Here is a 14,489-nt window from a genome sequence, read left to right on the forward strand (position 1 = left end):
GAAGAGTACAACTTGTATCAAAGCATGAGTCATAATGACATTTCCTACATGCCCTCCTTGAAGTGTGACCACACACCTACGCACGTGCCAATCAATGCCGTGACATGTGCGTCCACCTCATTCGTGCTCCGAAAATTTCTCTCTAAACCTCCCACCCATCCCTCCCGCGTCGCAGTCAGGGGCCTCCAGGTGCAGGCGACTGCTCCTTTCTCAAGCGTCGATGTTTCACCTCGTTTCGCTCTGGTTGCGCCAACACGTAATAATTATTTAGCGCTCGTCCTTGCGGTTAATCAGTGACTACCTTTGTTCTGCTTTTCATGCCAATTGATTTTTTTTTTTTTTTTTAAACAACTTTCACTGAAATGGATTTAAACATGTGGCTTATTTAACACATTGTCGTGTTGTTGTGGACTTTTGGCGACATTTTTTAGGAGTTCAAGCGGCTCATTATCAACAACGCAGGATTGTCGACAAGTTGTGGTTTTTGCTGGGAGGTGCTGGCTGAGAGGTGGGAGAAGGAGGTCTTTTCAATTTCTCATTAATTCAGTGTGGCCCTTTCAGTTTTTCAAAGCCCGCCCACTGACCATTATCAGCCCTTAGGCTTTAAATACGCCGCTTGCTTTTTGGTGGCGCACTCACAAGCACACACGCACACACGCGCGCTCGCGTCCACTTTCCAGCCACACCAGCACCATGAGGGAGTTCAAGAGCAAAGCGTTCTGGAGGGCCGTCCTGGCCGAGCTGGTGGGCATGACCCTGTTCATCTTCCTCAGCATCGCGGCGGCCATCGGCAAGCCGAACGATCCGGGTCAAGAGGTCAAGGTGTCGCTGGCCTTCGGGCTGGCCATCGCCACGCTGGCGCAGAGCCTGGGCCACATCAGCGGCGCCCACCTCAACCCGGCCGTCACGCTGGGCATGCTCGCCAGCTGCCAGATCAGCGTGTTCCGGGCCGTCATGTACATCGTGGCACAGTTGCTGGGTTCGGCCCTCGCCAGCGGCATTCTATACGGAGCCAGGCCTGCTAACACGGACGGGCTGGGCCTCAATCAGGTAAGTGGGCAAAAGCCTCTTTGTATTCTATACGTGCGATGTACCAATGGGAAGTCGGCCTGTTGTAGTGGTAAAAAGGTATAGAAAAAAAAATGTTGGAATAAATTAAAAATAATAATAACCTTAACCCTAACCCTAACCCTATGGATTCATTGTTCATTATTTTTCTGCATAGTGGATCCATAACAACTTGAGTTCATAGCTGTAAAATGTGTCCATTATTTTTCTTACAAATGAAAATTATATTGAGTATAAAGTCTTAATATAACAAAAATATGATACTAATATGATCCAAAAAAAAGTTATTATTTTATGAGAAATGGGAATGTTAAAAAAAAAGCTGTACTAATACCAGAAAAGATTTTATAAGAAGTTTTGTAACTTTGATAGAGTAAAAAAAAAGCATTTTCAAGGAAAAAGGAAATTAATCTATTAAAAAACATGTAAATAGGTTATATAGGTTAGACCTTTACACAGATTCATGTACATTTTTCTTGAAAATTGGTAATAGTAGATCATTTTACAAGAAAAAAAATTATATTATTGAAAGAATAAATTTGTATGTAATAAAAGTAACAAATATTTTTATAAGACTGTGAAAAAATATTTTTATAAGACTGTGAAAAAATATTTTATAGTAATTTTTCAAGTTATTTTTACAGAAGAAATTGTAATTTTGGAAGACGTTTTATTACTATTTTACAAGAAAAAAGCCTCATTACAGTAATGTTTACATTTTACAAGTAAAAAGGATAATATTTAAAGAATCAAGTTATATTTTTGGAGAAAAAAATTTATTTTTATGATACCATAAAAAATATTTTACAGTAAAAAAAAAATCAAATTATTTTTACCGAAAGATTTTTTATTATTATTTTACACGAAAAAAACTATTTTACAATAATTATGTTTACATTTTAAGAAAAAAAGTTAGAATGTTTAATAATAAAATCATATTACAAGAAATAAATCATGCTTCCAGTAAGTGGTGTGCAACCTATAGCCCTTGAGCCATATACGGCCCGCCAGAGTATTTGATCTGGCCCACTATGCTATTTTAAAAACAAGTACAACTTGTCATAAACAACATGTTCTGAGTGGCCCTTGCTCTCCAGCTCTGCTGTTATTCATTAAACAACTACTGAGTTCAAGTCCCTGTGGCTTCTGCAGCTGCTAATATCAGCATCTGGCGCGGCGAGATAGCTGCCCACTGCAAGTAGCAGAAACCCACTAACTGGCTTTTTTTTTTCTTCAGCTGAGCAAAGTCACCGCCAGCCAGGGCGTAGGCATCGAGCTACTGGCAACTTTCCAGCTAGTGCTGTGTGTCATCGCCGTGACTGATAAACGGAGGCGCGACGTCACCGGCTCGGCGCCCTTGGCCATAGGCCTCTCGGTGTGCCTGGGACATTTGGCGGCGGTGAGACTGCATCACCCAGCATGCATTGCTCTTCTCGAGAGGAAACTAAAAAGTTTGCCGCTTACGTTTTTATTCCTGTGTGTGATTGCAGATCAGTTTCACGGGCTGTGGCATCAATCCCGCTCGCACCTTCGGTCCGGCTTTGATCATGAACGACTTCACCAACCATTGGGTACGTGAGCTTTTTCTTCTTGTTTTTATTCTTGTGACGCTTGCAACTTTTGGAGCTCTGCATCAGAATTGACCTCATTTCATCCATCCACTGCTGGACCACGAGGCTATTGAGATCAAAATTCACACTAGCCGCATATGGACATTGCAAGTTAAGCTTTAATTAATATTATTTCGGCACACTTGTGTGCTCATCATACATTAACTATTATTATGACTTTTTGAAATCCTATATTAGAATCAAACGCAGTTCACTGCATCGCTATGAAGAGCAAGTCAAACTTTAATTCTTACTGTTATTATGTTATTGTTTCAAATATTTGAACTCCTGCATGACAATCCTCCCCAGTCTGCTGGGCAATGTGATGAAATAAATCACACGCTAGTTTAGCTTTAATTCTTATTATCATTTTTGCCTCACTTGCAACTTTTTTAACCTTTGCAGCAGAATGGACTGCACTTAATCTGCTGCAGGTATAGTGGGTGTCTGATGAAGTGAAATCACATGCAAGTCAAGCCTTAATTATTATTTTTATTATGCTTGGGACATTTTAAACTCATCAGAATTGACCTCACTAATCCACTGCAGGTGTACTAGGTACTGGGTTAGGGTTAGGGCTAACCCTATTCCACATTTGCAAGTCACATATCAAGCTTTAATTCTTACCGTAATTATATCGTGCTTGCAATTTTGGAACATAATTAGAATTGACCCCACTTAATCCACTGCAGGTTTACTGGGTATGTAAAACAGTGAAATCACATGTTTCACACATGTGCATCATAAGTCAAGCTTTAATTCTTACTATTATTTTGTTATGCTTGATTGCCATTGCTTACCTTCCCATGATTGGAAATCACACATTCCACATGTGTACATTGTTTGTCAAGCTTTAATTCTTATGATTGTTTTGTTATATTTTCAACTTAAACTTCTACGTCTGAATTAAACCCATTTAATCCACCCCAGGTCTAAAGAGTACATAAGATAGTAAACACCATGTGTCACATGTGCACACCACTTACAAGCTTTACTTCTTACTGTTATGTTATGCTTGCAACTTTTTTAACGCCTGCATTAAAATCTATCAGGTAATCCACTGCAGGGCTCTTGGGTACGTAAGGTTAGAAATAACAAGAGACACAAATCGAGCTTTAATTATTATCATTACGTTGTTACGTTTGCTTCATAACTGACCACAGTGAATCCACCTCAGGTGTACTGGGTTGGGCCCATGTGCGGTGGCGTGGCGGCGGCCCTCATTTACGACTTCCTCCTGTCGCCCAAGTTCGACGACTTCCCCGAACGCATCAGGGTGCTGGTGAACGGCCCCGTGGGCGACTACGACGTCAACGGCGCCAACGACGCCTCCACCGTGGAAATGTCCTCCAAATAGTCGGCCGAGCACGTAGCTCGCCGTGCATGTCCATACGCTCTTGTAAAAAGAAAAAAATAAATCAGTTTGTTTTAGCGTAATTTTATCTGGAAGCTGCAAAGCTCTTTTTCTAGCTCACGCGCGCACACACACCGCAACTTTAAGGTTGCAGCAAGCGTATCAGCGTGTGTTGAAATGTTCTCCCATTATCAGTATTCTTTACTTGTGCCATTATTTTTGTATACGTATATGTACTTTTATCACTTTTGTTTCTATGGTATTGAAATGTCACTTTTTTTTTAAGAAATAAAACACTTGTTGTTTCACTTGAACCTCTTTGTTTTTTTTTTATAGCATTTAAAGACATTATTGTGGTTGTTATGTGGGATGTGTGTGGCTTTGTTATTTTTACACTATTATGTTATGCTTGCAATTGTTCGAACCCCTACCTGAGAATCAACCCCAACTATTTCAATGCATGTTTACTGGGTATATCTGAGATTGCAAATTAATACTGTTGACTTACTAACATGTTCCACATGTTCCCCATGTTAGCAAGTCAAGCTTTAATTCTTACTGTTTTTTGTCTACTTTTTGAAATTCCTGCATCAGAATGGACCACAAATAATCCATTGCAGGTCTTCTGGGTATGTGTGATGGTGAAATTACAGTACATGCAAGTCAAGCTTTAATTATTATTTTGTTGTGCTTTCGTGCATATCACAAGTCAAGCGTTTATTATCATTAACATTTTGTTATGGATGAGAATTGATCCTCGTACTCTACTGGCTTGATGAGATAGTAAAACACGTCTGTCTTTAATTATTATATGGTTGTGCTTTGTGAACATCCCAAGTCAATGTTTAATCATTGTTAGCAGTGTTTTGTTTTGCAACTTGCAACTTTTTGAACTTGTGTATAAGAATTGAGTCTACTGGCCAGATTAGATTTTTTTTTAACATGAAAGTCTAGCTTTAATTATTACTTTGTTATGTTATTAGAAGTGAGTGTACTGGGAATGTGAGATCACACAATGAACATGCAAGGCAAGCTTTAATTAATATTCTTTTGTTATACTTGCGTGCATGTCACAAGTCAAACTTACTATTTCCGTTTTTAACTCCTGCATCAGAATCAAACCAAGTTCATCTACGGCAGGTCAACGGGGTACACAAGTCTATAAAATCACATCAGAGTCTAGCTTTAATTATTATTACTTCGCCACACGGGCCACTTCTTCAACGTCTGCATCATAATCACCCCAAGTTGATCTATTGTTGTTGTTGTTTAGATTTAGTTTTATTATTATGTTATGCTTGCCATTTTTCTTTTTCTTTCAGTTGTTTTTGTGGTTGAGATGGAGGTGGAAGGGGGCCGGGGGGCTTCCTGGAATATTTCCAGTTGGCAACACAAATTCATCAATGGCCAGATTAACCCCTTTAGCGAGGGCCCCTTTGGGGAACATTTTCTGTTGGAGCATCCTCACGCTCGGCCCAAATGAAAGCACACAGTGCCATCGTGGTTTCTTCTTCAATCACAGTTTTATCACCGCATAATCTGCGAAAGATTATGATCGATATCAAAAATAATTAAAGCCATATAAAGGTTGATACCGCGTGGTAAAGTGAATCCCTATCTAACGACACACAATACAATACATAGCACACTTAAGACATGTAAACTAATACACACACTTTTTGAACACATTGGCACACACACAAAAACCTAAAATGAATTGAGGCGGGGCCTGGTGGGTTGGCATGTGACATCAGCGAGTCTACGTGTGAGTGTCTGAGTGTGAGGTGTGGCCGACAGCAGCGCCATCCCTTGAGTGTCGTCATTCTGTTTGTCTTACTGTTCTGCCTGCTTTCAGTGAACGACTGAAAAGCGCTTTGTTGACTGTGGCTCTCCTTTCCCAACATGCAAGGACATCTTGTCCTATCTCCCACTGATAAAATGTCCCAGCAGCAGCGCTTAAGTGATAATCAACAAGCCATAATTGCATGACACTTGAACGGGTTGTTAAATTGCTAATCTTTCTCACCTAACTTACATAACTGACTTGATACTAAAATGTGGTCAGGTGGTCAATGACCAAATTGCTGTACTTAGCATTATATATTTCTGAAAGTTGGTAATAATATAAAACATTGTACAGTTGTTTTTTTTACTTCAAGACTTTAAAGGCAGATATTGAATACGCGTAGAGCATGGGTTTAAATTTTTCAAGGCAAAAGTGCGTTGTTTGAGTTATATTTTACGTATTTTGGCCATTAAAAAATGTTAAATATTTTGGCCTTCAAAAAGTCTTGAGGACCCTGCAAACTGAAGTACTTTTCCATAAAACTGAGTTTGAGTTGAGTTGAGCTAAAGATTTTTTTTTTCGCCCCTAATGATAGTTTTTCAGAACTTCTCTTCATTTACCTTCATTTGCTGCTTCTTGCCTTCAATTTTGTCATCATTAAATGACAATCATAGTCTATTGACTTTGGATCAATTAAAATGTCTTGCAGGTCTTCATGTGGTTCTCAAAATGGAGGAACACTGTACATAAAATGGCGGTGTTTCTTCCCTGGAGATACTTTTCCAGTGCTTCCCTTCATATGCCTTCACTTGCTACTTGCTACCCTCACTTTTTGTCTTTGCTAATTGAAAAACAAACTGTATTGGGTTTAGACATGGTAACAACATAATGACAAATGTTACGTTTCTTTTCCTTTAATAAGTCTTCCTGGCCTTGAACCCTGAGAGATACTGTACATACGATTTTCTTTTTTCAATTGAAATGCTTTTCCAGGCAGGCATTCACTACATCAGAATTCACTCGCTGCTATTTGTAGCTGTTGCTGCCTTCACTTGTGTCACTGAGTGCAAATATAATAAGTTGGCCATTGATGAATATTCTGTTAATGTGCTTTAAAAAAGTTTGATGATTCCCTTAAAATGAAGGATATAATTATTTTTTTTGTAGGTCTTCATTGTAGCTGCCTTCACTTGCATCTTCTTTTGTGGCTCTTGCTTCCTTCACTTATTGTTTCGTGGCACTTGGTTCCTTCCAGTTAAAAGCATTCTCTATTAGGTTTACATCAGGCAACTGAATTGTCCATTGACAATATATAATTTGCCTTCAAAAAGTCTTACAAGCCCCTAAAACTAGAGTAGTCTGCTTAAAATGGCTAATTCCTACATGTGTCACATATCTGTGAAACCTGTTGAATTCAATTTGCAACACTACTGTAACTGTATATGCTGACTGTGGCTTCCTTATGACATCAGAGGATGTTTTCTGGAGCATGGAGGTGTTCCAATCCAACACGTCCTAAATGAATACAGGACTTTGGAATTTAAAAAAAAAAGAAGTCAGTCATCAGATGAGCGCTTAACAACAAGGCCCATTGGGACGCTCGCTCCGGAACAGCCATTGGAGGGAGTTGGACCAAACGACCGCTTTCCCGCCCCCAGTGTGCTGGATCTTATACCGCCATTGCCCCAGCAAGGGGTCTCGTCGGTTCCACTGGCCGGCCTTCAAAGCACCGTACCCCAGGGAAGGCCCTCTAATGGCCACTCAGTCGCTGATGATGATTTGACACCATGGTGGTTTTATTTGATTTCAAAATAGTGACAAATTCACAAACCTTTAGTTTGTCCACGGTTTTACGCTCACACTCGCCTGAATGCACCGCGCACAGAGCAAAGGGGGCTCTAATGGGGCGGGGTGGTGGGGGTCCCTTTGACAGTTCTCGGAAGTCGCTGGCATCCCTCCAGCCTCCTCTTCAAATGTCCATTTGTTTCATCTCTACTGGGTCTTCTGCTCTGATCAATTCTGGTGATTGTGTTAAAAATGTTTTTTTAAATACATGAACGTATTGGTTGAACTCGAAGCGAGTTTGACTTTAGTGACATCACATACAATATTTTCACAGCTGGAAGTGTTTTGCGTGCAACTTCCTGTCTACTCTACTATCTGTACAGTATAAACGTGCACTTAATAAAGGGCCATCGAGATGATTGTGGAGCTAATAAACGTTATCTTATCTTATTAAATCATCGATAAATCAATTTTACCTCCACTAAGGAGCATGTATAGTCTGAATTCTTTTTATTTGTTTTTCAAATATAATGGCGATATTTTAAAGTAAAACAGCAAGATAATGAAAACGTAGACGGTGTTGGAATTTATTTCTATAACGGTAAGGATAGCTCAGACTCGCACCAAAAATCCACATTCATTATTCGTTTTGTCATTAGCCGCCAAATGACCAAATTAACTTAATTGGGTTACTCGTACTTACTCTTACTTACTAGCACATCATAGTCCAACAAATGAAAAATCCAATTTGATCAAATTGATAACTGGAGTGCACTTATATAGCGATTTAGCTTAATCATTATGTTTACAAAGTCATATTCCCTTATCTCTTTCAAATGTATCGGAGTGTAGCACATGCCGGTCGCCACGTTGTCGTAGCGTATCAACACAACGAAATGCTAACCTTTCTAGTTGAAAATAACTTACTTTAACCTCCTGGCCAACGGCTTAACAAAGGATCTTTTTACTCTTTGGTCCTATTTTGAATCCATCCATGTTGCCACTATAGCTTCATCCTAGCTAGTGCTAAGCTAGTTTGTCACTCAGTTCAAGGTCAAAGTTTAAAAACTCCCTTTGGTTTGTTGCTAGCACGGCATTAGCTTGCCAAATATTGCCGTTGCTAGGATGGCATAAGTACCTGGATTTATAAATAATTATTTGAGCTCCCGTTCAAATCATTTAGCATCCATTTTTTGGTTGTTTAAGAAAATAATAATATGGTAATAGAATCTATCTCAGAATGCATGAAAACACACACGTTTATAAAATATTGTACATTTTATTAGGTGAAATTACGTATTTTATTCCCTCCAACTCTCACATTGGTTTGCGCCCATGTGGCAGGCACACAGCCGCGCACAATCAACAATTAAACCCATTACCCATACTTCTGATCTCAGCACCTGTTCTAGGAATCTGTCTAGTACACGGTAGGAACTTGTAACTGATCTGAACTCAATTGAGACCTCAGTACCGAGAATAAACACTTGATTGGTACCACACTGCGCCGTAACAGACGGAAATGTTGCGGCGCCCGCAAGGTCCAGCTGCTCAACATCATTACCAGTCAACAACTAATCAAGGCTTATCCAAAAGGCAATTAAACATAACTAGCATGTGTATCCCTGAATACCATGTTAACAAATTCATTAAGTTGTAGATGTAAGTTTTATTTAATTTTTTTCAAGATTAAATTGAATATTAAATTAAAGTCAAAGTTGAATGAGGGAAGAAAGTCATATTTCGTCTAATTTATTTGGTTGGGGGGGGGGGGGTTATTATTATTATTATTACTACAATGCAACTCTCCACTGTAGCCATAAATAGTGACATTTGTCTATAAAATTGTTATAAGTACACCCCTGTATAACGTTGTATCCTTTATTAACATTAAAGAAAACAAATAACAAATATAAATCTGCCGAATAACTTTATTAACATTGTTTATACTCCCTGCGCACACGCTGACATGATGATGACGCCACTGCCACCTACTGTAGCGGATGTGCAATTACACTCTATTCTAGTACTCTCACCAAATGACTCTTGCGCAAAAGTGCTGTGATCAGATAAAAAATTGGAGGAAGTAAAGCTTGTTTGTGTCCAATCAATTGTTGTTTCCAAGTTCTCCAGTTGGCAAGAAGATGAACCCAATGCTCCTCAGCATCCGACATCTGCTTCTTTGTGTATTCCAGAGGAGTTTTTTGTTGCTCACGTTTTGACTTTACAGAGCAACAATATGAACAAAGCAATCCTGTAAATCTGTGGTTGCATTGCAGACACTTTGAAACAGATCAACAGTATTTACTGTACAATTGAGACAAGACAGCTGGCCCGTAAAAGTGGACGTAAGCAGCGGGAAAGGAAAAGACTGAGGAAGGCTTTCATCCATTCATTCATGTTGTACTTTTAGTTGCCTCTGTTGCTACGGCGACAAGACTTTACTCCTGATCGTTGTCCTGCTTAATGGTGCAGAATATTAACACGCTGGTGAGTGACAACAGCCGAGAATACTGAAGCACATGTAACGTTTTAACCTTCAAAAAGCCTGTTTTTACCACTTGTGAGTGTTGATTGTAGTTATTGGTTATTATAGATTGGGAAATTTCATTTTAATTCGTTTTTATTTAGTTTTGAGTTTTGTTTTGTTATTTTTATTTAGTTAGTTTTATTAGTTTTCAGGGTGGTTCTGTTAGTTTTTATGAGTTTTGTTAGTTTCAGTATTAGTTTTCATATTTAAAAAAAAGTGTATTATTTGTGTGCAATATTTAACTCATTCACTGCCATTGACAGCTATAGACGTCAAAAATTATTTTAAACTATTTCTATTAGTTTAAATTTTTTCCACTTTTGTTAACAAGAGTATGAAAACCTAGGATTTTTTTTATTGACATTTAGAACAGATATACAATTTGTGATTAATTGTGAGTTAACTATTGAAGTCATGCGATTAATTATGACGCCTGACTCGATTAAAAAACAAGATTATTAAAAATAAAGGTGCTTCAGGTAATTAAAATTTGTAATCGTAATTAATCGCATGACTTCACTAGTTAACTCACGATTAGTCACAAATTTTATATATGTTCTAAATGTACAATAAAAAAAAATTCTAGGTTTGCATACTCTTGTTAACAAAAGTGGAAAAAGATGTTAAACTAATAGAAATAGTTTAAAGACATTTTTGGCGTATATAGCCGTCAATGGCAGTGTGTGAGTTGATAAACACCATTAAAATGAAAAAAGTAATGCATTTCTTACCTAGTGTTGCATTTCGGCTTAGTTAAATTAAAAAGCAGATGAGCCCAGCCAAACCGTTCGCTTTGTCTTCTGAAGGTGCTTTTCTATTGGCTGCTGCTAGATGACGTCACTTCTGTGCAACACACTTTCAAACGTCCTTATTCCGGTTAATATCGAAATAAATATACTTAAAATCACATTTAAAATCATCCCCAAAGGATCATGTATTCAATTCCAAAGACTAAAACGAAGGACATTTTCCATATAATTATAGTTAGTTTTAGTTCGTTTTGTAAACAGAAAATAAAATTTAGTTTGTGTTGGTTTTTGTTTTTAAAAAAAAACATTTTCTTTTTTATATTATTTTGTTAACGGAAATATTATTTGAATTTTAGTTTGTTATTTTGTTAGTTATCGTTAGCTAAAACAACCTTGGTGTCAAAAATGTGTAAGCAGACTACTAGCTGCTACGTATATAATGCATCGTTTTACGACAAATTATTATTCCACATGTTTTGTTTGTTTTCGCACACAGCTTTTAAATAAGACAAGTCTAGTCTACCATGTTTTGTCCCATGTGTACAATTAGGCCGCGCTTTGCCATAGATGATGCTGGATATGAAAATAGGACCCGTAGTAATAAAATATGATGATGACTTTTTCATGTGTGTTTTTGTGTACGCGTCCTTTCCGCATCGTTGCACATAAATATCTTTCCCTTCATTGTTGTTCTTCTTTATGGCTTATGAGTGTGTGATATGTGCACACACGCTGAGCTAATCATTAAGTCACTTTCCAATGACTTTGGCAGCGTTTCTCAACATTATACTCTGATGTTAATCCAGCCAAGGTTGTTGAAATTACCTCTTAGACTCAGTGCTCCGCACTCGGGTGCACATCCGCACATCATCGTGGCTGCGATGTACCGGGTGATCATTAACGCGTCATCCTCAGTGTCCAGAATCATTTTACGATGTTAATCCAAAGGAGTTTGGTCCAAGTCCAAGATGCGTTTTGTTCATCCTTTAACATGGAAAGTTACTCACAGCCTGGAAGGACATCAAATAATTAGAAACCCTTCTCACAATGATGCAGGCGACTGTCTATCAATTCATTTTTTATTATGGTAGTCCTCATTCTGGCCTGCATGTCATTCAAAAGTAAAATTTGTCTTCATTTGTCCCTTCTACATCATCACAAGTGCGCCAATTCAAATGAACTGTCATCGGTTCTTGCCGAAACAAAATTGCTGTTTATGTGCTTTTGTTGTGTTGTAGTAGCGACGTAGGATGAAATATTTTATGGCTGGTAGCATCTTTAAGCTAACGAGGCAGATATGTGTGTGTTGAAATTGAACATATACATGAACCCATAATCTTCCCATTTGACCTGAAGGCACCATTTCTACTTGTGTGGTCCTTACTTTTCCCCAACCGTATGACACTTTTTCACACACACACACAAAAAAAACAAAGAAGAACCCCCACAAAACCCACTTGTGAAGTTAACCATTGCTTCCTTATTCCACACGTGAATCCTCAAACCAAACAAACTGCATTGGACTTTAGAAATATAATATCCACAATAAAACTAAGCTCGTTATGGCCCTGATATGACACAAAACATTTTCACGTGATGTTTTATGGGCGCTGTGTGACCGACTTCTAATTCCTCAGCGCGCTCAACCCCGGCGGAGGTTGGAGCATTGTGTGCCCAAACTTGTTTTGCAGTTTGTTCTCCGCCGAGTGCACAATGCCCTTTTTGTTGCCCCGCGCTCGTTTTGTCCCAGAGTGTCGCTCCGAAAATGATTTGGCCCTTGGGACTGCCGAGCTTGATTATGTCCAGGCCTGGGGAAACATGGGAGAGTGTTGGGAGATGCTCCCATTATATGAATCTAGAAATAACAAAACGGTGAGAAAACAGAGAGAGGGAGAGAGAGTTTGGAGGGGGCTGTATTCTGCTTTTGAGCCCACAACCAGATCCAATGTGGAACTTGACCAAGAGAAACTGAAACCTTTTGATATTTTCAGGTAAAAAAAAAGAAAGAAAAAGTTTTTGGTCACTGCACCATCATAAAATGTCGCGTTGGTAAAACAGTCACAAATATCCAACATCCTCATCAGGAGCTTTAATATGATACATGATTCCATATTGTAATTTTATCTACCAAATGAAAACAACGGACTCTCCTTTCACCAGCAAAGCTTACGTCATCAGACCTTTCCACACCAACCCCTGTTGAAAAACGTAAATATTCTTGACATAACATTGACATTTTAATGTCAAGATTTTAAAAAATTATATATTTTCATCAGTGTCTTATCCTGTCTGTTTATGTTGATAAATGAAGTTCAAAGCAGGAAATCCGTCATTGCGGCCTCGGAGATGAGCTGCTGCTTGATGTGGTTTGTTTTAAATAAATTCCCGCCTTTTTTTGCTTGGGAACTTATGATGTCCAATAAAATGTCTGACAATGCTGTAGTGTAGACTTGTTGTTGTTTGTTTGTTTGTTGTTTCACCTGAAAGCTTTGATCAGTAAAAAAGAAACAACTCATTTGGTGATTTTCAGTTTTGTGAGTTTAATAAGAGGTTGTGATTTTTTTGTCATCATTATTGCTTCTATTATCGAGTGTTTCTTTATTTTTTTGCTTCAGTTTCATTTTGAGTCAAAGGTATTATTCCTATGAAATTAGGCAATAGTATGAATATAGTCATTTTGAATTTAATAATATATTGAACTCTTAACAAATGACAATGCACTGTAATGGCTGATTAATCTTAATAAGACTTCATTGCATAACATATCTCTACCTACCTATAATTATCATGAGCTATGAAGTGTGAAATACTTTGTTGTACTCATTGTAGGTTGTACAAGTCAAAGTAATTCGTTTTTTGCAGATCAAGCATAATTGCATAATGCTTGAGTTTCTTGAAATATGATGTACAATACTGCTACCAGCTGGCCTAACGTGGCTCTGCGTGGACTGCAAGCCATAACATTCTACTGACATGAATAAAGGTTTATATGCACTTATCAGTATCATAATGTTAATTTGAGAAGTACACTACAAGTAGAGAAGTTGCATATTAAAATGGACATTTGCCCATATGCTGAACCTTACTTCAGTGTTTTTTTTTGTATTACCTGCTTTTTTTCTTGATAAGTATTACTATGTATAATATATTGATAGTTGTGGTTGAATTGTACAGCATTTTTTAATGTACATAATTGTGTCTGAATTGAACAGAATCAAAAATAAATGGCCAACGATTTTGTAAAAATACTTGAGCCAGAAAGCTACAAATTAAACGTCTAATTCGAGTGATTTAAAAAAAAAAAAAAAAAAAAGAAGAAGAAAACTTTATATATATATGCATGTTTTGTCTTATAACTTATTATTATTAAAATTTTCAAAATAACAACTGTGGCTGTCTGTCTGAACTAAACAAACCAGTCCGGCGATTACTGTCCGGGATGAAAAGTTTTTGAATGCACCACCACTAGACACCGAACGACGACGAAAAAAAAAAATGAAACGTTTACAATTTGTGATTTTTATTTACACATATTTCAACCTGTTAATGACACTTGTGGCTGCACTGGATTGAACTGAACCAAAACATTTTTGCGATTACGTAGAGT

At 37.9% G+C, this 14,489-nt stretch overlaps 1 protein-coding gene across 1 annotated transcript; it reads left to right on the plus strand.

Moving 5' to 3' along the window:
- Positions 1-594: 594 nt before the first annotated feature.
- Positions 595-4,346, plus strand: LOC144044472 (aquaporin FA-CHIP-like). The gene is made up of 4 exons (XM_077558906.1): positions 595-1,050; positions 2,306-2,467; positions 2,559-2,639; positions 3,856-4,346. The coding sequence occupies exons 1-4, from the start codon at positions 694-696 to the stop codon at positions 4,033-4,035; spliced, it is 780 nt and encodes a 259-aa protein (XP_077415032.1). The 5' UTR covers positions 595-693; the 3' UTR covers positions 4,036-4,346.
- Positions 4,347-14,489: the final 10,143 nt, after the last annotated feature.

Source organism: Vanacampus margaritifer, chromosome 2, assembly GCF_051991255.1.
Source record: "Vanacampus margaritifer isolate UIUO_Vmar chromosome 2, RoL_Vmar_1.0, whole genome shotgun sequence".
NCBI classification, from domain to species: domain Eukaryota; kingdom Metazoa; phylum Chordata; class Actinopteri; order Syngnathiformes; family Syngnathidae; genus Vanacampus; species Vanacampus margaritifer.